General features: G+C 50.9%; 1 protein-coding gene across 2 annotated transcripts in view; it reads right to left on the minus strand.

The window, feature by feature from the left end:
- Window positions 1–23,447, minus strand: part of SYT6 (synaptotagmin 6) — a 66,813-nt gene extending 43,366 nt beyond the window's left edge. For both annotated transcript variants that reach the window (XM_018045941.1, XM_018045940.1), the window contains exons 1-3: window positions 22,772–23,447; window positions 10,334–10,599; window positions 8,424–8,979 (exon numbers count right to left, since the gene is read on the minus strand). In XM_018045941.1, coding sequence (XP_017901430.1) covers window positions 8,424–8,979; window positions 10,334–10,590 — 813 coding nt within the window. In that variant the 5' untranslated portion in view covers window positions 10,591–10,599; window positions 22,772–23,447. The remainder of the gene's footprint in view (window positions 1–8,423; window positions 8,980–10,333; window positions 10,600–22,771) is intronic.

The following is a 25,550-nucleotide window of genomic DNA, read 5'->3' on the forward strand; positions in this document are numbered from 1 at the left end:
ATGGAGATTCCCTCCTGAGTTGCTAAGGCTGACAACCTTGATTCTTCTCTTTCTCTACACCTTAGACCCTGCACCCAATCTGTCAGCAAATACTGCTAATTCTGCTTTTGAAATACATCAAGAATCAAGAACAGCTTACATCTCTACCCTGATCTCTGTCCCAGCCACCACTGTCTCTCACGGCAACAGCTTCCCAATGGATATCCCTGTCTTTGCCCTGGTTGTATAGTCTATTTCCAACCTGTCAGCCCTAGTGATGCTTTTAAACTTTTGACTGTGGAACTCCATGAACTTTTCCTGCCCCTTCCCCCCTCTCATTTCATCTTTTATTCTCTCTCCTCTCCAGCCCCATTTCTGCTTCAGCCACATTGAACCCTTACTTCTTTGAACAAGCCGGGTGTTCTCCCACCTCAGGATCTCTGCATTTGGCATTTTCTCTGTCTGGACCTCTGCATGGCTCTCTCCCCTCTTATCTCTCAGGTCTACTTGGCTGGCCTCCTCTTGGGGATATCTCCCCTGACTAATCTGTTTTACCCTGTGATTGGGCTTCCCAGGTGGTGCCAGTTGTAAAGAACCCACCTGACAATGCAGAAGACACAAGAGACATGGATTTGACCTCTGGGTAGGGAAGATCCTCCGAGGAGGAAATGGCAACCCATTCCAGTATTCTTGCCTGGAGAATTCCATGGACAGAGGAGCCTGGCAAATTACAGTCCCTGGGGTCACAAAGAGTTGGATACGACTGAGCAGCTGAGTACACAAGCGCAGGACCTCTCCTCCAGCCATCCTCCCAACTCAACACACCCCAGCACACTTCCAGGCTTTATTTTCTCCAGGCCACTCATCACTCTCAAACATACTATCTATCTCACTTACTCCTTTGTCTCCCCACACCAGGGTGTAAGCTCCCTGAGAGCAAGGGCTTCCTTTACCATGCGTCTGCAGTGTTTTGTTTTTTTTTTTACTGTTCATGGGGTTCTTGCAGGCAAGAATACCCGAGTGGTTTGCCAGCTGAAGCTCCAATACTTTGGCCACCTGATGTGAACAGCTGACTCATTGGCAAAGACCCTGATGCCAGAAAAGATTGAGGGCAGGAGGAGAAGGGGACAACAAAGGATGAGATGTTTGGATGGTATCACCGACTCAAAGGACATGAACCTGGACAAACTTCAGGAGATAGTAAGAGATGTGGAAGCCTGGCGCACTGAAGTCCACAGGGTCGCAAAGAGTCAGGCACGACTTAGCGACTGAATAGCAACGACCATCCGCAATGTCCAGAACTGTGCTTGGTACCTTGCAGATGCCTGAAGAAATCACCACTGGATGAACAATTCCTGACCCATCCCTCCTTGGCTGTCCTCAGTTCTCTTTTCACTGTGCTCTCCTCCTGCTTGGTATCCTTTGCTGGTCCGTCTCCTCTTTCTTCTTGACTGTGACTGTTCCCCAAACTCAAATCTTATTCTTGAATTCTCTTTTGCCATCTGCATCCCCCATTCCACTCCCTCACTCTTCCAGCTTATCACCTCTGTCATCCCCCATTCCCTTTTCACGCCTAGTTAGTGTTCTTTTGGTTACATTTTTACTTGCTCTGAAACCTCCACCCAACCATCAGCTCCTTGAAAATAAGGACTATGTTTGTCCTTCAATACCCAGCATTCTTGGACCCAAATAAGTTCTTAAAAGGTTACTGAAGACATGTGGGTGAAATTTCATTATGCTTCCCTCTTGCTCCTGCCCTCCCTCCTGGCCAGGGTAGAACTGGGAGCCTAAGATCCAAGGTGGGCACTTTGAAGGTGTTGCATCAAACTGCTAGTCAATGAGTATCTGGGAGGCTTTGTCCCAGGGTGACTGAATGAGTCACAGTGACTCAATTTTGCAGATTCTTTGACTCTAATTGAAAAGGCCTTTTGTAAGCTACCCTTGGATCCTGTTGCACTCAAGCAAATGGGTGTGAGAAAAGGATGCAACTAACTCTTTTCTGGCAAAGAAAGCAATTTCATTCTAGGAGGCCAGTCTTCCACCAACACACTGGGACCTGCATGTCCCCCTGGGACGAGAGAACTGCCTTCCTACCTCCCCCATCAGATTGTGAAGCTTTGAGGACTGGACCGAGTTGAAGTTTTCGTATCCCCCAGGCTAGCCTGGTGTCTGGTACACGGTAATCACACCACAAGTAGTTACTGCACAAAGAGAAGAAACCCACCATATGAGAGGTTCTTTCTAGATCTTTCCCCCAATCCAAAGGAAATAGAGAAACACACTCCCTTCCCTCTGATTCTCTCTCAATACTCTCTTCCTTCACTGCCATCAAAGCCTAGCCTAACATTTTCTTTTTCTAGAAACTTTCCCAAACCAATCTCGTCTGACTCCGATTTCTTTTCTCTCCTCAGCATTTCTGCTTAACGGCTGCAGTACAGCAGCTTGGGTAATTTTGTTTGTGAGCATCTGAATTGGTCTGTCCCCAAGTGTGCACCCTCTGTGTGAGAGGGCTGGGAGGTTGGCAAGGGGAGTCACTGGACACAATTCCCATTAGCCTAAGCTGTAGGAGCTGGGCTCTTTCTTTGTCATCCTTTCCACAGCCCAGCCAGGCTTCTATACACAACATGTGCTCAGTGATCACACTGACGGCACATAGCTGACACCCAGTACGTGTTTGTTGACTGAGAGAGGAATGAATGTCAAACCCAGTGCCCATAGGAAGAACGCTGGGGAGATGGTAACAGAATCGAAGTGTCAGCACAAAAGTCCCGTGGAACAAGAGGAACGAACCAGGTCACGAAGGAAAATCCAAACCAAACACTCTTCTGGATTTCCTGACGAGCTGCACAATTTCAGGGTCTGTCTCTGCCCAAGGAGCAACATAATCGAACTTACTCCCCTCTAGCCCTGCAGGACATGGGCTCTGCTGAAGGCCTGGACTTGCTGAAGACTCTCTACCACTGCCTGTCTGGGTGGCAGTGGGCATTACTGAGCCTGCAACCTTCATTTCTTCACTTACATATAGGGCACAGTAATACGGCTTCTGGAGAGGATGAAATGGGATAAAGTTGCTTGTGCTCTTGGCTCCTGGTAGGAACTCAAGCAATAACCTCCATATTAATAACTGGCAGATGGGGGACCTGAGAGGCGGGGAGGGTGCTGAGCCCAGGTGCAGGACTGAGTCTTAGAGGAAAAGGAGGAAGGCCATTTGCTGACAGGGCCTTGCTTGTGGCAGCAACTCCCTGGAGGACATTTCCCAGGGGCTTGAAGAGAGGACACTGAGGGGAGGGAATTCTGCCCAGTGGCCTATCAACCCAGGGCTTAGGCCTCTACTAGGGAGACCACACTCCCACGCACTGGGTTTTTCTGCTATGAAATCACTTCTTTACAGGAGAAGCTGAGAATCTCAGAATCTCATAACTTTGAAACTGGTTTCTGAGGAAAGTGCAGCCCAGAGAGGGCAAGTCACTTTTCCAAGGTCACACAGAGAACACATGGTAAGACAATACATAAAAGAGAGAAACAAATAAAATAGGAATGAATAATAGCCAACCACCTGTCGGAATAGATGGTCCAGACCAAAGTTGGGGCTCAGACCGGGGGGTGGTATAAATAGTGCCCTGGAGGCTGAGTTAGAAGAGAGGCACTGTCAGCATGGAGCTCAGCAGGCTGCCCTGTGATGGTGCTGCCCTAGGCAGCTTTGCATTTTATTTAAGTGACTACAAATAATACAAGCTAGGTTCCATTATTACCTCCCACTTTCCTGATGAAGAAACTGAGGCATGGTTTAGACAATGTCCCTAGGATCTCAAAGCTAGAGAGTGCAAAAGCTAGAATACAACACAAGTTTGTCTGGTACTGAAGCCTGAGCTCTTTGTACCCAGCTCTGCTCATTCCCAGGCTAGAGAATAGACTGTTCCAGCACACAAGGCCTCCCTTCCCCCCTGCAGGCTGAGTCCAGGCTCCCTGATGGTCTATGGAGTACTGCATTGCCACCAAACACACACATACATGCACGCACGCACACACACACACATGCACACACACATGACCACACACGCTCACTCTGACCTATGGGGAACCCGGTAAGGCAGAAAGATGGCCAAGTCCATTAACACCACCAAGCATGGCACATATTTATGGCCCCAATTACAGCCTCCATGAAGGAGCAGGAATGGGGACAGGAACAGTGCGCTGGGGTCTGAGGCCTCTGTAGCAATAACTACAAGATTACAGAGACGTTAGCAAACCTTGGTGACGGCAGCTCTATTATAATGATAAATCTACAGCTTTATATAGAAATAATGAGACTGGGGGCTGAAGAGGGGAGAGGGAAGAGCAGAATGATCTCCTCCAGTGGAAGTTCTGGGTGGAGAGAAAAATGGCAAACCGCAGGGAACTCCCAGGAGACCTCCAGGGGACCTTAGTCAAGCCAGAGAGAGGGGGAAGCCTCAGTGGCAGCCTGAGTGTCTTGATCCCGGGGAACAATAGAGGGCTCCGGTGGCCCCAACACGGCTGCTGCGCCTGCTCCTCACCCTCCAGTTGAGGGGGCGGGGTAGCTCTGTTACAGCCTAAGCTTCCTCCAGAACAACCTGGGGATGCGGAGGCCAGTGCTCCTTGGGCTTTAAGGGTTTGCGATTAAAAAAGCTTGCCTAATTGGATGCATACCTTCCCTTCACTAGCTTTCAAGCTCCACTTTCAGTGCTCGTAAGGAAATAACACAAATGCTCCAGGCTTTGCTACTCTAAACCACCTTAAGCAGGGTTTGGTCCCGGGGCAGGTCTGGTTCCACCTGCCAGGGCTGCACCCAATCCTCCCGTCTGCGTGTGAGGAGCAACAAGCAGACAGCATTCATAGACTGGTGTGACCTCAGAGCAGCCTCCCCAGCCCGCTTCTCACAGGGCCTCTCCTTCTACCAGGCTGTGAGTCACTGACCCTCCACTTCAGTCCAGACCACCTGATCCGACTGGTTCATTTCTTTGCTACTCCAGACATCAGCCATCTACCCGAACCGTTACTCTGAAGGAGTGCAGAGCCATGCCTAGCTCTGCTCATTTTCAAAATACTACTTGACTTTCTCCTCCAGGAAGGCTTCCCAGGTTAACTGCTTCTTTAATAATCCTTTCCCTGTGCACCAGTATATAGTTTTATTTGAATTAACTAAGCCACCGGTCATTCAGCAAGAAGGTGCTGAGATCTTATGTTTGCATAAAATGACACGCTCAGCCCTGAGGGAAAATAAAAAAGTCAAATGTGGGACACAAACCATTCCTAAGCCACTGGGAGGACTTTGCAAGACAGAATATGATTCGGTGTATAACTGAGGGACCCAGAGAATAAATCCAGCAGTGACTTCTCTGAGAGTGGAAGGACTTTGGGGGAAGCTTTCAAAGGTGGGTTGGTTTGGGTCAGCAAAGTAGGGGAAAGGCCTGGCTGCCAGAGGGAACCTTGGGAGCAAAGTCAAGAGGCAGAAATGGTGGGCGTGTTCAGGGACCAGCCTGCAGGTTGGAGGAGCTGGAGGCCAAAATGCAACTCTAGGAACAGAATCCGGCAGGAATCTGGCACGTGGGAGAGATGGGAGCCGACTGGGCTCATCCACACCGGCCCCCACGGCGCTGGCTACAGGATTTCACATACACGGAGTGCTCAATCATTCCCCGTCACTGCGACTTGGGCCTCTCTGGCCTCAGCATAATTACAATTTTACAGTCAGCTCAAGCCAAAGCACCAGCCCTTTATTTCCTTTTCCCTTCCTTTGCCTGAATCCCCATCCCCCCAGGATAAAGACACCGCCCCTGAGAGCCAGCCTGCTGAGAAGCTGCAGAGAGGAGGGCCCTGGTGGCCTCACTAGACAGAACATTCATCCCACAGACTGCGAGCAAGATGGGTGTATGAGCAAGTCACCCCACCTTCAGCTTCAAAACTCCTGGTCCCAGACTCCTCTTGTCCTTGGCTAGAATGCTTCCCCTTCCTCTTTGCATATCAAGTTATGTATACCAAGCCCTCCCCACACAGCTAAATTCTCTTTCACCCAAGAAACTGTCCCTGACTGTCCTAATTCTCAGATCTTACAACCTCACACATTATTTGCTACTTTGCATCACTAGCTACTGCATGAACATTTCTTGTCTCTATAATTCAAGCTCTGCATTGGGTCAAAGAGGCTGTCTTCTATCCCAGACCCCCCTTGCTCCCCAGTGCTTCGCACAGGGTCCTGCTTAAAAGAAGATGGAGGAGGACTATAATGGTACTGACTGAGGGTGATGAGGATGGTGAGGGTCTGTGCTTTTTCTCAAGCTGGGCTGGGGAAGAGGTGTGGGACAAGGGGAGGGACAGCCACGGAATTCTAGGAAGTTAGCATTCAGGTGAGGGGCGTCCCTGAGCACAGACTGCCTGCTCCAGGATGAGGACGTCCACTGTGCCTGGAGCTAAAGTCACAGGAAAGGGAGGTCTCTGGGGAGGAGAAGGGAGGCTCCTCAGAGGACTGAGTTGAGTCCTGCTCCTCACAGCCCCTGGCCCCCACCCCCCTCTCTCTCTGAGCCCCTGGGCCTCAGCCTCAGTATGGGGAGGACTAAGCTGCTCTTCGCTACCTGTACAGTCACCATAATGAAGCTGTTGCCATCTGAGACCACAAGGGAAGAGCTGTACCAGATGTAAACTTCACAGTGATTGATAGAGCAGAGCTGCTGAGCTTGGGGCTGGTGCACAGCTGCTGTTCCAGCCGGCCCCATCTGCCCGCCCTGTCTGCAAGCCCCCCTGCCTGTGCTATTCTCTGTTCTTGGGGATGACATTTCAGGAAAGCAAAAGTAGTGGAGACTCTGGGACGTCAAACTGGACCAAAGTTAGCACCAGCTAGGAGAATGGGATAGACCTTCCCAGAGCAGAAACAGAGCCCACCAAACTTTCTCTCCTTGAACAAATCAATTCCTTTTCCCATCAGAGTGGGGTTGATTTTCCCAGCCTCTCTCCTTAGAAATTCAATACATAGATATTGAGCATTGATTGTCCACAGGGAGAGTCTAAACCCAGAGAAATAGTGAAAGAAATATCCCAGGGGACACTCAACCACTTGGCGTTCAAGACACCAGACACAAGGCCATTGGCATTTGGTGGCAACACCCCTTCAGGGCTCTCAGCTGCCTGGCTGAACTCAGAGAGAGGTACATCCCACACCTACGTCTGCGGGATGCAATTACATAGCTTCTTCAACAGCCACCCAGGGCCCTGGAGAACACTGTCTACACTGGACCCAAGGGTTTTGGAGATGCCCTCTTAATTCTCTGTGCCAAACCTGCCCCCCTCTTAAAAAGCCAGCTCAAGCCCTACTCATTTTCAAAATAGTGCTTGACTTTCTCCTCCAAGAAGTCTCCCCGGGTTAACCGTATCCAACTCCCATTGCTTCTTTAACAATCCTTTCCTTGTACACCAATACATCACCCTTTCCTTGTGTGCCTTGAAACCTTCCTGGTTAATTCTAATTGATCATGAAGAGCCCAGCATCTGGCTCTGTAGTGTGTGAATTAGCCAGGTCTCCTTCCAGGCTGGCCTCCTCCCCTACCACCTTCCAGATGGCGCAGGCAGGCAGGCAGGGCCTGAGAGCAAGGACTCTGCTGCATGACAATTTCTAGTTCTGGTTGTTAAGTACGTCTAGTCCCTCTTCTGGACATGTGGTAGGATTGCTTTGCCCCATCCCCTTAATATTGGGAGTCACATGTGTCTTGCTTTGGCTAATGAAAGGTGAGTGGAAGTGACCTTTGTCATGTCTGCATGGAAGCTTTAAGAAATAGTGCACAATTTGCCACATCCCCTCCTTCCTGAGGTGGTAACTAAGAGCACAGGGTCAAAACGGAGCCTCTGCAAACTTGGTGACAAGGTAGAATGGAACCCTGGTCAAGCTGCAAAGCACACGTAACATGAACGAGAACTAAATCTTGGCTGCTTTAAGCTACCAAATCCTAGGATTATTCGTTGCTGCGGCATAACCTGGTTTATCCTGATTAATATAGCCTGTCCTTGATCGCCTGTGCCAGGCTTCTAGTACACATCAAAGCCCTTGGCACATGCTGCTGTCTGAGTCAGTCTATAGGCCTGGCCCCATCCTCACCCTTGATTAAAGACAGATTATAGGTGGTAGTCCTGAGGCCTATCAGGTAGAGGCAACCACTACAGAAGATTCATCAGAAGCAATAGATACAAATTCCCTTTCCTTCCCTTCCCAACCACTTGAGAGCTCTGCTGTCACCCTCCCTCCCTGCCCACCCCCTAATCTGGGGCCCGGCGCAAGGATTTCCCCTAGGGTGGGCTGGGCTATGAGTTGAGCTCCCCTTTCACATCCTGAAGGGCAGAGGTCCATTTGTCTCTAGGGGTTCGTGGGTTCCCGGACACATCCACTCAAATCCAGAACTATAAACCCTCAAGAGGCCCCCGGAGCCGGTGGTACTCACACTCGTGGCGTACTGGATGTCCTTCCAGATGGAGGTTTCCCGGGACAGGTCGGAGGCCTCAAAGAGGTTGTCCAGGATCACCTCCCCGATCATGTCGTGGCGGGAGAAGCGGTCAAAGTCGAAGACGCTGAGATGCAGCTTGCGGTCGGCCAGCTCCTCGTAGGGCACCGGGAAGTGGAAGTTCTCGTCGAAGGTGGGGTTCAGGGTTTTGCGGTGCACCCGGGTCTGCAGCTTGCACTTGCGATCGGGCAGGAGGTAGATCTTGACGTAAGGGTCGGAGCTGCCGCAGAAGTCCTTGGCTGGGAGGTCGAAGGCCTTCAGGATGCGCACAATCAGGGTCTCATTCTCGTAGTCGTAGCGCAGGCTGAAGTTGATCTTCCCGCAGCTCTTGGCCTCGGATTTGGCATCGTCCCCATCCACCGACTTCTGCTTATAGAGTTCGGGCTTGATGCGGCCGATGCTGGTGGGCTGCTCCGCCGCTGGGGGCAGCTCGTTGCCGTAGTCCACGCTGGACACGTGCATCTGCCGCGGCAGGTGGCGCTTGAAGGACGTGTGCCTGGAGGAGGGGCGGAGGGGTGAGAGAGTGAGGGGACGGGAGAGCGGGGTGCAGGCCGACATGGCTCAGGACTCCGGCTCATCCTACCCCGTGTGAGGCCCCCTTTACTTCCTGCTGGTTGACCGCCTTATCTGCCGCACTTTGTGCGCATGTCTTAATTCACGTAAAGTAGTTGGAAGGGGGCCTGGTACATAACAAGCTTTAGTAAACGTTAGCCATTGTGATCTTTTCCCCTGCTTTTCTGCTTCTGACTTTCTAGGTTTCCTTCCTGGTAGACGTGACTCTGGTTCACCTATTTAAAAAGCTCCCCTATTTAGAAGGACCATCCTTTCCCACCCTCCATACAGCACTCCTTCACCACTACCTTGATCATCACCCCCTTTCCCTCTGCCACTTTCTAGCTACATGAACTGGGACACATTATTTAATCTCTCTGTACTATAAGATACGAAAAAATAGAAGTAGCAATTGCATAGGATTGCTGTGGGGTGAAATGAATGCGCACAAAGTACTTAGAACAGAGCCAGGTATATAATAAGCTCTTATTATCTCATGGATTCTTACATTGGCTCCTCACAGCAACCTTATGAGCATCATTAGCCCTATTTCACAGTTGGGAAAACTGAGGCTTAGGAAAATGAGCAATTTGCCTGATGTCAAAAAACAAACTCCATAAATGTGACCCAGCACTTGCACCATTTCTGGCTTTCAATCTGAAGACCAGCCCTGCTTCCCTTTGGCCGGTCTGCTGGGATCCTGGACCCAGGAATCCATAAGAGCCCAAAATTTTTAATAAATACAACGCCTTATGCATGCATGTTTCACATCTTTTAAACGTTTCTGAATTCAGAGTAGGTTTTTGTCATTACATGGTGAGGTTTTTTTTTTGTCATTTTGTTTGTTCAGATAAAGAATGTTGTATACAATTTCTGTAAGGCAGGGAACTCTGTCAAAGGCTATTCTCCTTCTCAAAATGTTAGGAATCTCTTACTTCTCTCCCACACACTGCAGACTCCATCTCAGAGGCGGTGTGGACACAGACACATCATTAACTTTTATGCCTCTGCACCTTTGCATATTCCTTTCCCTCTGGACAAGCCAACACCTCCCACCCACGCACATCTCAGGGTTGACCAGCTGCACAGCACCCCACCTCCAAGGTTCCCCTCTGCTGCAGTCACTTCTGGTGCCCACCTCCGAGCCGATCACCCACCACGGAGGACATCATCTGACATATTCTCCAACCACAATAAGCATATGATTATTTCCGGTCTCTGATCCTCACAGGCTGGAATCTCATTCATGTATTGGATCCAGCAATGTGGAGGTAAGGAAGGGAGGGGTCCACCCTCACCTGGTGGACGATGCTGGCTCTGTGGTCTGTCGCTGCAGCCGTGTGTGACGCTTGATGTGCTCTTTGACGGACATCTGCACCTCGGCCGGGATATCTGGGGACGTGTGGCTGATCTTCACAGCCGCCTCTAGGAAGCCCAGGGTGTGGGGGTCCTTGAGCTTGTCCGCCATGTTGCCTCTGGAGCTGGGGCTCTGGAGGGCCTCCGGGGAGGGGTTAGCAGAGGAGGGGCTGGAGGCCTCCTTGTTCCTCCAGGGCATCCAGCACAGCTTCCAAAAGAGAAAGAGAAAAACTGCCACCAGGGCCACGCCACACACAATAACTACCACTGCGAGGAGGCTGACAGAGGTGCCTGCCCTCAGCCAGGCAGGGAGGCACAGAGACAGACAGAGGTGGGGAGAAGCCGGGAAGGGTTGTCAAAGAGGGGCCACACACAAGGGACAGAGACGGAAGAAGAGAAAAGAGTGGTCATGAGAAGGCTGCCCAGGCAGAGGAGGGGTGGTTGTAGGGTCAGTGCTCCACATCCAACTTGTGAAATATCTGCAGCCTCGTGTTCACCTCAGGCTGATTTATCCAGCTTCGCCCCTCCCCCCACCGCCAGCTTGGGGAGCACCTGGGCTGCCTCCTCGACTCCCTATTGGCGTGTGCCCGGGGAAAGGAAAGTAATTTAAATAGCAGCCTAAGCAAATGTGCAAATTCGTGAGGCGTTCACATTTGGATGCTGTTTGAATTTCTATTAGAACTGTTACTATGGCCAGACTTATAGCAGAGTAGTTTTTTGCAGACAGCTCTCTTCCTCCACAGGTTGTGAGGTATCAGGGGCCCCAGGCTGAGATACTTCATTCTCTTCACTCACCCCAAGCCCGCCAAGCCCACAGCAGGAGCTAATATATAGTGAGTAGGTTGACTTGAAGAGAATGAGATCAAGCATAATCTCCTTGAGGGTGGGGATTAGATCCAATGCTTCTTCTGTTTCCCAGAAGTGTGCACATAGTAGGCTCAACAAATACTTGTATGAAGTTGGAATCTCCCTGGAGAAGGAAATGGCAACCCTTTCCAGTATTCTTGCTTGGAAAATTCCATGGACAGAGGAGCCTGAAGGGCAACAGTCCATAGGGTTGCACAGAGTTGGGCATGACTGAGCCCGCACACACCACACCAAGCTGGAATCTGATCCACATAGTTTACTTCAGAGCTAAATACAAACAATTCTGATAGCTGTCCTTTGCCCGCATTCCTGTGGCTGTGTGAGAGCTCTGCTGTAACACTGGTATTTTTGAAAGTCATGATTGATTCAGAGGCAGGCACTCACTCTCCCACCCTGTGCCCCAAGTAGGATGTCCATTACCCTAGGAGATGGATGAAGGATGCCTCTCTCTGGGAGAAGTTACTAAGCACACCCCCCACCCCCACCCCACCTTTAGGAATGAACCTTTGAGCTCAAGGCCTCTTCTTACTCTGAGACATCAGGAAGACTTGAACCAATGGGTTTGCACAAAGGTCACTTGTAGACAAGCCAGAAGAGAAGGCTTATTTGGCTTGCATATGACTGAAAAATCAAGCAGTTCCATCATCACCATTGTCATCATCACACAAGATTCCTGGCTTCTCTGGAAATGGCCTGAGGGTTTGGTGACTGGACCTGTGCTCCCACATGCTGAGAACTGGCGATGCCCTTCAGAAGGCTGTGTGCTCACCAGCTCCTCCCTATTACTTGCCTGCCACTGCAGGCCTATGAGCTTGCAGCCTCTGAATTGTCCTGTCCCAAGCCTTAAGAATCTTGGGATTTAAGGTGAGGAATGACCCTACAAGTACCGAGGTCAGGCTGTGCTTCTGCAGGTGGGAGCAGTGTTCCAGACGAGGGACTCGGCTGCGGTCAGAGATCACAGAGCCTAGACCAGGGTCCAGATGTCCACTGCCCACCCAGCCTGGGGCTCATTCCACTGTCTCAGACTGTTGTCCTGGATGAAACTGTAGGTTACTATAACCCTGTGTTATTTTTTATTTGTCTGACTCAGGGCTCAGCATAGAAACTGACACATGAGAATGAATGAATGAATCAGTCGATCAATGTCAAATAAAACAGCTGTCATTATCGCTCAACCAATATTTACTGAGCACTTGCCATATTCCTGGTACTAAACTAGGCTGGGAGATGCTTGGTCCCTCTTCGGGGGATCAAGAGAACTCTCACAGCAGAGGCCCCAGGGAAAGCTCTCTTCCTTCCAGAGGGACCTGAGGAAGAGGCCAAAACATCAGTCATCCTCTCTGGGGAGGTAGCACTGCCTCCCGACTCCCTGGCTGTAGGGTATTGGCCTTGATCAGCTATCACCTTCAGGACTAAGGAATAAGAACATAGGACCCTCATGCCTTTTGCCACCTTCTCCAGCCCCCAGGCCCCTGCACAGAGACCTGGGAGCCTTTCCCCAGCATAGGAGCTGAGGTTAGCCCACTAGAGACTGCTAGGGGCCAAACTGATTCTAAGTGAACTTCTAGACTAAAGGTCTCCAATTACGGTGTGCATGCATCCTGGGAGTGTAAGAGAAAAAAATATCAGATTTCTTGAATACTTATTCATTTTCTGAAAAATTTAAAAAATCAGAATTATAATATATAAATTGTAGTAATGAATTTTGTTATTGAATTTAGTCAAGTTATGAACAATTAAAATGTCCAAGGCACAAAGTGCTTTTTATGTATTCACTCATTTAAGACTCTCCAGTGAAATAGGTGAAGATTATTATCCTCATTTTGCAGATGAGAAAACTAAGGCACAGAAGGTTAAATAGATTGCCCAGGGTCACACAACTGCCAAGTGTTTGGAGAGTCAGCTTTATAATACCCCTTTTGTACATGTGTATAGAACATGGGAGCAAATAAACACATGTTGGAAGTATTAAACAAAAATAAATTTTGCTGTTATGATTTCATGATCTAAATAGTTTGGAGACTGTTTCCTTAAGCCCTGATACCCCTGGGGTTCACAGGAATGCTACCACAGATATAGCTAAGTATATACTACAGATATGTGTGTGTGTGTGTGTGTGTGTGTGTGTGTGTGTGTGTGTATTTAAAAGTATCTGGCCATCTCTGAGCCCTCCAAATCTGTTATTTGTTACAGCGGTTCTGGGTGCATTCTCTGCAATATGAGTCACCTTAAAACAAAAGGTATTTCTAGGGTTTTGCTTTCCTTTGATCATACATCTTTCCTGCTCTGGTAATAATTAGAATTTTAATGAGAAAGGGGGAGAAATGGGGGGAATCAAGAGAGCAGAGAGTGTATTTAAATGTTCAGTCTGACAAAAAAAAAAAAAAACAACAAAACTGAATTCATAAATGAAAAGAGAGGTGGAGGAATCAATTTTTCCTCAGCATGGTTGCTATTTGGAATGTGTCTCCACATGACCCTTAGCTGTTGTTCCCTCAGCGCTGTGAGATTATTGGGAATTGGCACCTGGTGCTCAATACTGGTTATGTAAGGCCAGGAGGCCCTTCCTCTGCCTGGAGACTCTTCTTCCAGGATACCTCACAGGCGGGCCATGCAAAGAGAATTAGGTCCCGATGCTGAGTGGGTTCACACCACAGGGGAACAAGGTGGTGAGCAAGGCTGGTAAGACCAGAATTAGGCCACCGTGGGTATGACTGCAGAGGATTTAGCTCCTTTAAAATCACTGCATGTGGCCTGGAATTCAGCCTGCCCGCAGAGCCTGGCTGAAAATGTGTCACAAAGGGCTGTCCAAAGGCCCAGGTGACCTAAGATACTTGCCTTCCTACCCCGGGCCTGCTGGGACCAACCCACCAGGATGCATTGCCTCTAGTAAATTGCAGGTGCATATACAGCCTTCAAAGCCGTTTCCCCACTCAAGTCTTGTTTGAACCTCAACCCTGTGAGGCAGATAGCATTTTGATGGGCAGTTTAGCCACCTTTTGAGTTCTGACCCAGTGCTCTTCATATTATACTATACCCTGGGTTCATGGTAAGAGAGGAGAAGGACACAGTGGGGGAAGGAGAGGGTAGGACAGATTGAGAAAGCAGCACTGACACGTACACACCGTCATGTGAAGCAGAGAGAACTAGCGGGAAGCCGCTGTGCAACGCAGGGAGCCCGGCCTGGCGCTCTGTGACGGCCTGGGGAGCGGGCAAGGGGGTGGGGAGGGAGGCTAAAGAAGGAGGAAATGTGTATATGTAACTGTGACTGAGTCGTGTTGACGTACAGCAGAGACCGCCACAGCACTGTAAAGCAATTATCCTCCAATAAAAGAAAGAGAGGTAAGCCTCAGGTAAGGGAGAAAGTCCTACACTTTGAAAAAGAGGACGAACTTCCTAAGTGTTTGTATTCCTATTCTTTCTTCCTCTCCTTTTCCTTCTTTATTTCCCCTTCATCCTGGAGAGAAAGAAGCACTGTCCTGGAGTCAGACTGGGCTCATTCAATGTCCATCTCTACTGGTTATCAACTGTGACTCTTAATCTCTCTCAGACTCTGTTTCATCATCTGTAAAATGGGTAGAGTAATAGTATCTACCTGATAGGGTCATTGTGAGATTTAAATGGGATCAAGTGTATCAAAAGTGCAAAGGACAGTGCCTAGAATGTAGTAAGCCATATAATATATATTTTGCTATTTTTATTAGAATTATCTAATTCTGCCCAGTCTGATTCTGAACATCTTTTAATTTTATAATTTGTTTAGTGGGAAGAACACATGCAAACCATGAACACTAATAAGAGAGATAGCTTTAACTTTATCATTACAAACTAGGAACAATTTACCAGTGGCAATAATACAATTATTCTATTATATAATATATATATTAAGATAACACAATTATTCTATTCTGTCTCTATATATTGTAATATGTATTATAATACATATATACTATAGCTAGATCTCCCTGTATCTCAAGATGTAATACATCCTTTGTGAAAGATCTCACATCTCCAAGTTTTTCTGTCAACACTCATTGTTCAGTTGTTTTGCCATTACTGCCACCAACCAGCTGGTGAACAGAAGCAAGCTCCAAAGGAATAAGAAGAAATTCATTGAAGAAAAGTGTACAATTCAGAACGTACCATGCTTTTGCAAAGTTTGCTTGGAAACTGGGGAAAAGAAGTCCATTGCTCAGTATTAGGTATCAGAGGAGACCAGTATTTTATGGGCACCTGGTTTGGGGAACCATATTGACCAATTACCCAGCAGCCTCTGGGAGAGCAGAGAGCGATGGGACTTGGCTTCGGAAACACACCCAGCGATCTGGTGCTGTGCAGGGCACGTGGGTTCTAGCCTGGACTGGGGAAGTGCTCAGAGACACGAGGCAGTCATCTCCACTGAGCACCAGTGCCAGAATGACCACAGAGCATGCTCATCAACTGTGTGACCTTGAACAAGTTATTTAACTTCTCCAAACAGTGGGCTCCTCTTTTACGTCAAAGAATCACTGTAAATATTAGATAAAGTAAGGCCTTGAGCACAATGCTGGATACATGGGGGGGTGGGGGTGTGTGTGCTTAGTTGCTCAGTCAGTCCGACTATTTGCAGTCCTTTGGACTGTAGGCTCCCACCAGGCTCCTCTGTCCACGGGATTTTTCAGGCAAGAATACTGGAGTGGGGTGCATTTCCTCCTCCAGGGGATCTTCCCAACCCAGGGACTGAACCGTGCCTCCTGTGTCTCCTGCATTGCCAGGTGGATTCTTTGCCCACTGAGCCATCTGGGAAGCCCAATATGTGGTGAAAGTTCCCGAAGGTAAGTTGCTGTTACTTCTTCCTGGTTTTTGTTTTTGTGGTGGGTAACAGTTCACTGGGTACAGAATGGACCCAAAGCTTGGGCATTGAGGCAGGGAAGGGGGACATGGGACCAGGGGGCAAACATGTGAGAGACTTTAAGACCCTTCTTTCCTGGTGATGATGATCAGGCCCCTTCTCTCCTGATGACTCCCTGAAGGCCATCAGGGCAGGACCTGCCTGTCACCTTAAGTGAGACTGTGTCTGACGGGGGGATGGCTCATGGCCTCCCTCTCTCTCTGGAAAACGGTAGGCTATTAATTAGCAACCCAGGTGTTTCTTATCTCCCCACTGACACTTCTTTCTTCAGAGACAGAGCCCTGATACTTCAGTGCCCCCTCCTCTTCTCTCCACCCATAGTGTTAGGATTTATCAGCTTTTCTCATCGCTTGCCATTGTTCCCATGTTTCTAATGGGCTTCCATGTCAGGAAGATCCATTTTGTAACAGTAACAGACATTCTTGCTAACAGACTGTAATTGAAAAGATAAACTGGAGAGAAGAAGTGAAAAGAAAGGACCATTTCCTCTGCTCCCCTCAAAGCTGGAGAAAGCTGGCTGCAGGGTCTGGGGTCGCTGATGGACCCTCAGAAATGGGCAATGTCAGGCTCTGCAGAGCGAAAGCTGCCTCGGTGAAGGAGCTCCCAGCAAACACAGCTGGAGGCACAGACCCACACAACTCAGGGAGCAGCCAGCAAGAAACTCAGAGGCCCCAAACCCTGGAAGGTGCAGTGTCTAATCTAGGAAGGGAAAAGAGTCTGGTCAGAACCATTAATACAAACACTAGTAATGAAAGTGTTAGTTGCTCAGATGCATCTGACTCTTTGTGACCCCCATGGACTACCGTAGCCCACTAGGCTCCTCTGCCCATGGGATTCTCCAGGCAAGAACACTGGAGTGGATTGCCATTTCCTTCTCCAATGCATGAAAGTGAAAATGAAGTCGCTCAGTCATGTCCGACTCTTAGAGACCCCATGGACTGCAGCCCACCAGGCTCCTCCATCCATGGGATTTTCCAGGCAAGAGTACTGGAGTGGGGTGCCATTGCCTTCTCCAAAGGAAGCCCTAGTAACAGCATTTATTATTTATTTCTATATAGTAAGTGCTGTGCCCCTTATAAGATCTCTTAATCTTTACCTCCTACCTAAGAAATTAATATTCACCTCTCAAAGAAGGGCTTCCCCGGTGGCTCAGAGGGTAAAGTGTCTGCCTGCAATGTGGAAGACCCAGGTTCGATCTCTGGGTCGGGAAGATCACCTGGAGAAGGAAATGGCAACCCACTCCAGTATTCTTGCCTGGAGAATCCTATGGACAGAGGAGCCTTGTGGGCTACAGTCCACGGGGTCACAAAGAGTCGGACACAACTGAGCGACTTCACTTTCACTTTCTCAAAGATAAAGTAACTAAGTTGAGAGATGTTAAGGTAGTAACTTGTACAAAGTGTACCTAAGCAGAAGAGTTGGGATTTGAACTGGGGACTTTCTGATGTCAAAGCCCAGGGTCTGAGGGGTTTGGAGGCAGAGCTAAAGTGTCCAGAGGCAAAGTCTGGGCAAAGAAGCTGGGGAGGCATTTCTTCACTATAATTAGGAGAGGGTGGGGAGCATCTTCAGGTTTTTGGCCTGACCCTCTGAACGTGGGCAGAATTCTGGGGGCCAGCCTCCTCATCCCCCGTCTCTTTCTCCTTCCCTGGAAGATGCAGAAACTATAGCCATCAGGCAAATAATCAATGACCCCTGGAAAAGTCCCATCTGGAAATGTACCTGAGAAATCCCTGAGAGAGAGAGAGAGAGTGTGTGTGTGTGTTGGGACAATGAAGGCTATTTTCTTCTGAGGCTCACAGACATCTTCCATTAATAATAAGCTCTGCTTGTAAATTTATTAGGAGAACCTGGTATAATTAAAATTCAGAGTTAGGGGGGAGGGGAAGCAGGAAGCCTTTGCTTCCTTTCCTTCTTTCAGAGATCCAGGCTGAACTACCGATGGGGATAATTAGTGGAGTCCAAACAGAGAAGGAATTAATGCTCTTGGAAAAGCTGTGATGAGGAGAGACAATGCTGGACTAATTACAGCCGCACCAAGCTTTATGACTGGGTGCCTGTTTCCACCATCATTAGAGGATTCAGGGATAAATCGGAGACTAATATGAAGTGTCATAGCTAACAGAGCATTGGCATTAATTTATGGATTATTTTAGTATTATTATTTTGGTGGATGGTAACTGTACCTTTCTGCCTGGTGGTCAGGACATGTGGCCCCTCTGAATGGAGCAGTCAAGGCTGGGATGATGGGGAGAGGGGCAAACAGAATGTTGGATTCTTTTTCCTCCACCTCCGTCTCCCTGTTTATACCTGTAACCAGTGATAAAAGAGGTCTGCCTGGTCCTCATGGAGCAAGAAAAACAGTTCAGCCCCCGCATAGAGAGAAGGGAGGGATAAGGTAGTATCATATACCTGGAGAATCCAGAGCTGGATGTACTGCTCACTTCCACTTTTCAGTCCCTCTGCTTTCAGTTCCTAGCTGTGGCTGTGTCCTTCTGTTTTTATTTTTAAATCTCCCTCCCTTTTTTCTCCACCTTCTGTTTTTAGGCGTCTTTTCCTAAGTTGGTCTAGCAGGGGTGCCACTTAGCTGGGTCAGGACTTTTCTCTTACCCTATGTTCCCCCCACCCCACTCCAGACAGTTCTGTGGGAAAGTGAAAGTGTTACTCACTTAGTCGTGTTCGACTCTTTGCAACCCCATGGACTGTAGCCCACCAGGCTCCACTGTCCTTGGAATTCTCCAGGCAAGAATACTGGAGTGGGTTGCCATTTCCCTCTCCAGGGGATCTTCCTGACTCAGGGGTTGAACCTGGGTCTCCTGCATTGCTGGCAGACTCTTTACCATCTGAGTCACCAGGGAAGCCCTACACAGACCTAAAAAAACTGGCCTGATCCGCACGCTTCAATCCTAGTCCTCATTATTCCCAGTCACACCTCATGCCCCAACTCTGTGGACAGGGAGGACCCAGTCATGCTAGAGCAATTAGAAAAGAACATACCTTTTGTGCAGAGCTTGGGAGGATGGAACATTCTGTATCTACCATCCCCACTCTTGAAGTGCCCACACAGAGAGAAGGTACTTCTAGAACTGTAAATCCAAGGGCTCTACAACGCCTAGATCCTTGATCCTGGTTCTAGAGTCTTAAAGCCCAGGACGCACCATAGTCTGAATCTCATCACCATGGGTTCTAAAGGATTCTGTATTGCACTCTTCCCCAGAGAGGGCAAAATCTGCAGAATTCCTTCCTTCCATCAAGGAGTGAGGGACTGACTCAGTTACAGAAACAGAACTGTTTTGTGTGCTTGGATGAAATGCTGTGCATTTAATTTGGCATCACAAGCAGGAGAAATATTATCTGTGCTGCAAAAGGCCAACTTCAAAGCCAGGTGGCTGAATCACAGAACATCTCCAGAGTCATTAGAAAAGTGAACAAACATCACACACATCTCATGGCCATAAGTGCACCAGAGAATAATCATTCCTGCCTGCCAACCCAGGAGGGGCAGGGCCGCTCAGGCTCTCTCAAAAGATCCTTGCATTTTCTGGAACAACTCTGTACTTGTTACTACCTTGAGAATGCTATCAGAACCCAAGCTACCCACACCTAACACTCTGCAACTTGGCTTATGAAAAAAAAGTTTATTCACCTCCATAAGGCAAAGGACACAAAGAAAGGTGAAGAACTGCCTGCTAGTATCCCTGGGCTGGGGGTGGGGGGGGTGGTGGTGAGGGCAGGTGGATAGTAAGAAGGAAAGCAGACCCTTCACCTTTAATGTTTTTAAAGAAAAGATGGGACTTGCTTTTAGCTCCGAGAGCTGTGTACAAAATGTTTCCAATTCAGGGTCTGATTGAGATTTCTTGTGCAATTCGTATCACAGACCTTGGCATATAAGAGGGTCCCTGAAAATGATAGTAGAGTCTGAATCTCAGTTGTTGAATCTCAGGGTGTTACTTAAAATCGCATAAGCTGGAGACTTACAGGAGTAGAAATGCAGAGGAAAACATTCAATGGCAAAGGGATCTGGGAACACTCTCATCACTTGCATTTTTCATGAAACTGCAAATGAAAAGATGCAGCATTTCTCTGAATGGAGAATCTGGACCCAGACAGTTCTGGAATGCAGTTGTTCTGGGATGCCTGGGAGGTGGGAAACCTCAGGGCCTGATCCCAAATTCCACAGCATCACCCTAGACTCCATGCACACCTAAGCCTGCAAGATCCCAAAGCCACACTTAACCATTTTTCTTTTTCCTGCTCTGATCAAGGGTCTTCTTCTGCCTCTCCCATCCCTTTCAGACCCCTCCCCCCACAGCTTGGCCCCAGGGCTTGTGACTCAGCAGCCAAAGTTAAAGTTCCCCAGGGCTGACAACTCAACCTTGCTTTCTGAAGCAGCCTGCAGAGAAGGCATACTGATTCATCTGGGCCTGCTGGCTCTTACTCCTCAGCCTTCCCTCATCCCCAGCCTGGCCATCCAGGTACCTGTCATTGCAGACTATGGGGTGTCCCTCTGGAGTCAGAACACCAATGCCTCCCTGTATCAGGATGTGTACATACGTATGCCAGCTGCCCCCCACCCTTAGCATTTCTTCTCTAAACAGACAGGAGGAACAGTCTCCATCCAGAACTCGACAGGTGTGTTCTCACCTTGAATTAGCCCCTTTAGGGTCTGAGGGGGGTCAGAGCAAGCATTAAGAAACCCATTGGAGAAGGATCACTGGAGCAAAGAAGGGAAGGGGGCTGGGGAGGCAGGCAAGAAAAGACTCCCTGACTTGGGGAAAATTGTGTGTCTGACAGGCATATGGAGTTGGGTACTGCAGGAGGTGATGGCACCTGAGAACCAAAATCTGTTAATACTTACTGGGCCTAATTTGTTCAGAGATTCTTCAAGAAGAATCAACCTCCACTACCGTACCACCCTCTAAAAGTTCTTCTGCATATCTAACCTCAGTCCTTTCTGCTGCAGTAATCAGCTCATTGATTAAACACTGCCAGGACCAGAGTTGGGGGGAGCAGTGCCCCCTACAACCCACACAGAGCCGAAGTGGGCTCCACCCGCCCCACGGTTGGACACAGCCCCCTGACGCACACAAGCCTCCCCCAGGCCCACTACTCCCCTCCCTCTCCCCTACTCCCCAGCAGCCCTGTTCCTAACCTAGGACCTAGCTACATCTCCGACCTTTAACCTCAAGTGAAAACAGGGCCTGGAACCTACGGCCTCTGGAGCGCTTACCCCACCTGTATCTCCTCCCAGAACCGCGGCTCCAGTCCCCGCTTCTGGTCCCAGGAGAAGAGCGTGGAGATAAAATTCCCGCCTCTCGGGGCCCCCTCCTCGCTCTCCCGCGCGGATGATGCGCCGCCGCGGGGCGACCCCAGCGAACCTCTAGGCCCAGCGCCACGGGGGTCAGGGTTTGGGTACAAGGAGGGGTGGAGTCTGTGGAGCCAAAGGAACCCCGGAGCCCGGGTCCCTGCAGGACCTCCCCACCCCCTCCGTATTCTCTCTCGGGGTTTCACACTGCTCCCAGCCTCTCCCCACCGCCCGTTCCTCCCTCCCGCCCAGGACCCTCCAGACACCGGGATCCGGACAAAGAAGCCCGGCTGCCGGGGGCGAGCGCGGCCGCGCGGCGCGGGCGAGGCAGGTAAATACCCGCGGCGGGCCGGCCGCCGCGCCGCCCACCCTCCGGCGGTTCCCGCCGCCAGGGCGCGACACGCCATTCCCGCTGTCGCGACTCCCGGGAGACGCCGCAGTTGCGCGCCAGGCCCGGGCCCCGCGGGGCTCGCGCTCCGGACTCACCGGCTCCGGCGAGCTCGACCCGGCTCGGGCTCCCTCCTGGGCTCGGCAGCCGCCTGGGACTGCGTCCGGCGCAGGGTCCGCGCCGTTCGGGCAGGAGGCGCCCGCTTGGCGAAGTCGGCAAGAGACACCGGCTCCGTCGCTCATCGGCCCCGAGTCCGAGTGAGTCAGAGAGAGACCGAGGGAGCGAGTTATAGGGGTGGGGAGTGGGGGGTGCGGCGGGGAGGATGCCGAGACACCCTCCCCCACCCCGCCCCCCGCCCCCCAGCGGAGACGCAGAAAGCCACTCGCAGTCGGAGACACCCGGACACAAAGACCTCGTGCCAGGCGCAGACCCAAGTTTCTCCCTGAGAGAACCAGGGGGCTGGGGCCGCCTTCCCCGAGAGATCAGATGAACTGACGGGACAGACCGACAGACGCGCCCGGGACCTTGACAGCCTCCGAAGAGACGAGTTACTTCCTCAGCCGGGATGTCCCTGGTCTCCTGCTTGCTCCACGGACCCCCTCCCCGGGAAGATCGCCCGCGGGGCAAGCAGAGAGAGCAAAAGGGAAACTGAGGCCCCTCGGGGAGCCGCATCCTGGGAACCCGGCTTTCCGCGGGGCCCCGCAGAGTCGCACAGGCTTGAGCAGCGGGTATTCTCTCCCTCCCGGATCCCCTTCGCGTCTCTATGTCCTGCGAGCGATGGCCAGTGCGCTAGCCGGGGCTGGATCCGAATCCAGAATCCTGAGCTAGAGTTCTCCACCTAAGCTCCGGGGTTCCCGAAGCTGGGGCTTTGAGGAGCAGGGACAGCCAGGGCGAGACTCCAGGAAGGGAAGGGGCCTCTGCTTTCCTGTTACCTGAGTCGGCAGCGCTCGGACTCCGCTCTGGGGGCTCTAGCTCGAAGCTCCGACAAGTCTCCACGTCCAGCCCGAAAGGGGGCGGCCGGGCCCGGCACAGAGAGGCCAGGACCTCGAGCGCCGCCTGGCACCGAGGCTCCCCGGTCCCCCGCACCCCACTCATGCCCCGGACACCGCAGCCCTCCAAGCAGCCGCCGGAACCCGCGCCGCGGCCGGACTGGGGCGGGGCAAGGCGGCCCCAAGAAGACCCTCCCCGCAGCGGCCCCCTCCGGCTCCGTTCGGCTTTTAATCACTTCCCCGCAGGGTCTCCGCCCCTCACGTGGCATCCCGCGGCAGCTGGCAAGTCTGGCGCCTCACGGCCGCCCCCTCTACACTCAGCGACCGGTCTGAGTCCGGGCGGTTCAAGGCGGAGGGACCGAGTTGTCCCGCATCCTGGAGGGTTCAAGACCTGGGAAAGAGCCTAGGATCCGGCTCCGCATTCACGGCCTGGTGTGACCTTGGGCCTCCCAGAACCTCAATTTTTCCTCTCTGTGAAAGGGGTAGAAATGAAAACGAGTGCTTCACGGGCTGCGGGGAGATATAAAGACAGTGGTTGTGAAAACACTGAGTAAATTGCCGCATGCCACACAAGTGGCAACGAAATGGAGAAACCTATTCTAGAAAGATGGATGACCCTGCTAGGAGTGGGAGGACCTTGGCCAGGGTTCCTAATCGGGGAAGTTAGTCAGACTTGCCCCCTGTCCCAGCTTCGAAGGCAGAAGACCCCAAGACTGTGGGGCGATGTGAACTGCAAAAAGACTTTCTGAGCCCCGCATTCCTGCTGTCCGCGGTACCCGCACGTTGCTATGGCAACGGGAGGCAGCGGCCGTCTCTCTCCATGGCAACCGGAGGGGAAAGTTTCTGGCGAATAAGAACGGGGGGCGTTTCAAGAGGGCCCTCGGTTCCCGCCAGACCCATCTCCCCGCTTCGGTGTAACACTGCCGATGTTACGCTTGCTGTTAAGCATAACAAGAGCCAAAAAGACCGAAAATTAAACGGAAGGATTGAGGCTAGACTGGGCAGAACTCGCCTCTCGGAACTGTGGCGTAAGGTCCAGAAGCAGGTTGACTGAGGGGGCTCTTAGGTGCCCCTTTCAACCTGAAGGTCTGTGGACAGCCGCCAGGCCCCAGCGGGGCCTCTCACAAAAATCTTGCATTCTCGGCTGGTCGGCGGGTGGGCCTCTTCCTCTGTGGGGTTCACCCGAAACTCCAGGTTCAAGTCTCTTTGCCTTCCCGGAGCTGAGAAGGAAAATTTAGCTGCAGTCTCTGAAAGCCAGGGGACTGGTGTGTATCCGGGTGGCGGGTGGAGGAGGAAGGTCTTTCCTCCTAATTAACACGCTAATTGGAAGTGGCTCCGGGGGTGACTCACTTCCCGGAGAGAGGAGATTCGGAGCCCCAGCTCCTGGCGGTCTCCATCGTGCGCCATCTGAGCTAGCCGGCCCTTGACAGCCCTGGGCAGCTAGTGTCCCAGGTACGGAGGGTCAAGACGATGCTTGAGAGGACCCTGGCAAACGGCCTGCGCTCCCTAGCTCTGTCCATGGTGCTGAAGGCTCCGTTGATGCAACTGGTGGCATGGGCACCCCATTAGGAGAGGGAGGTAGGCCGGGCAATTGCGGCGGGTTCGAAGCTTTCACTCTGGCTTCAGGAGCTTGCGACACGGGAGGACTTGGAAGGCAGGCGGGAGTTACTGAGAAGACACTATCCCGGCCACACAATGCAACCCAGGCCACCTTCCTGTGAGAGGTGCTCAGCTGCAGTGCCGAGAACGAGTGAGGCTGTGGAGTCCCCATTCTCCTCCCAGTGCTTTAAGGACCCACCTGAGGAGCCCAGGGGTCCCATCGGTTTTCCCTCCACCACCTGGAGAGACTGGAGCTCAGAGGCCCCTTGTCACACACTCATTAGCGATTTCTGAGGGGGCAGGTTTGTATTTATATAAAATAACAAGTGGAGACTAACAGCTCTTTGCTCCTGTTTATGGCAGCTCTGTTACTCAGCAGCAAGTTCTCCCTCCCCTTCTCCAGTTCCTGGGGAAATTTGCAGAACAAAGCGCCTTGTTTTGCCTTTGCAGAGAATGAAAAAAAAACACTGGTCCGTTCCAAGGGCCCAGGCCTGTGATGCAGGGAAATCAATATTTTGCTTTACAACGAGTGGGGGAATTTGCATCTAAACTGAAGGCAAAGGAGCCTGTTCGGAGCAGAGCAGGTGGCAGAAACCGAGAATTAACAGATAATTTCTCATTGTTCCCGGATTCTGCCTCCACACTCGGCAGGCAGCTCTGCAGCGTCTCTGGCGCCCCGGCAGCAGCTCCGGACCTGGCATTTCTCAACCACACGGGGAGAAAAAGGTTCGCTCTGACAGGGCTGTGGGCAGGGGGCTCAGGCTCCCTGTTCAGTCAATAACTATTGAATCTGGACTGTGTAAGTGACCGTGTGTGTGTATGAGAGTGATAAGAGAGACAGATAAGAGAAAGAGAGTCACATGGAGAGGCAGAGGATGAGAGGGACATGTAGCGAGACAAATATAAGAGAGAGACGAAGAGAGCAGAGAGACACAGAACTGGCATGTATATAAAGGGGCCCATAAAGAAACGCTGATTCAGAAAGAGAGATAAAAGGAAAAGTAGTTATTTAATAATTCTTACATTAAGAGAAAAGCTCTGCCCTAGTTGTCATCTTCCTGCCCTCTCCCCACAGTTAACTGCTGATACATTTGTTCACATAACCAGCCACAAAGCAGAAAGA

The sequence above is a fragment of the Capra hircus genome, chromosome 3 (assembly GCF_001704415.2).
Source record: "Capra hircus breed San Clemente chromosome 3, ASM170441v1, whole genome shotgun sequence".
NCBI classification, from domain to species: domain Eukaryota; kingdom Metazoa; phylum Chordata; class Mammalia; order Artiodactyla; family Bovidae; genus Capra; species Capra hircus.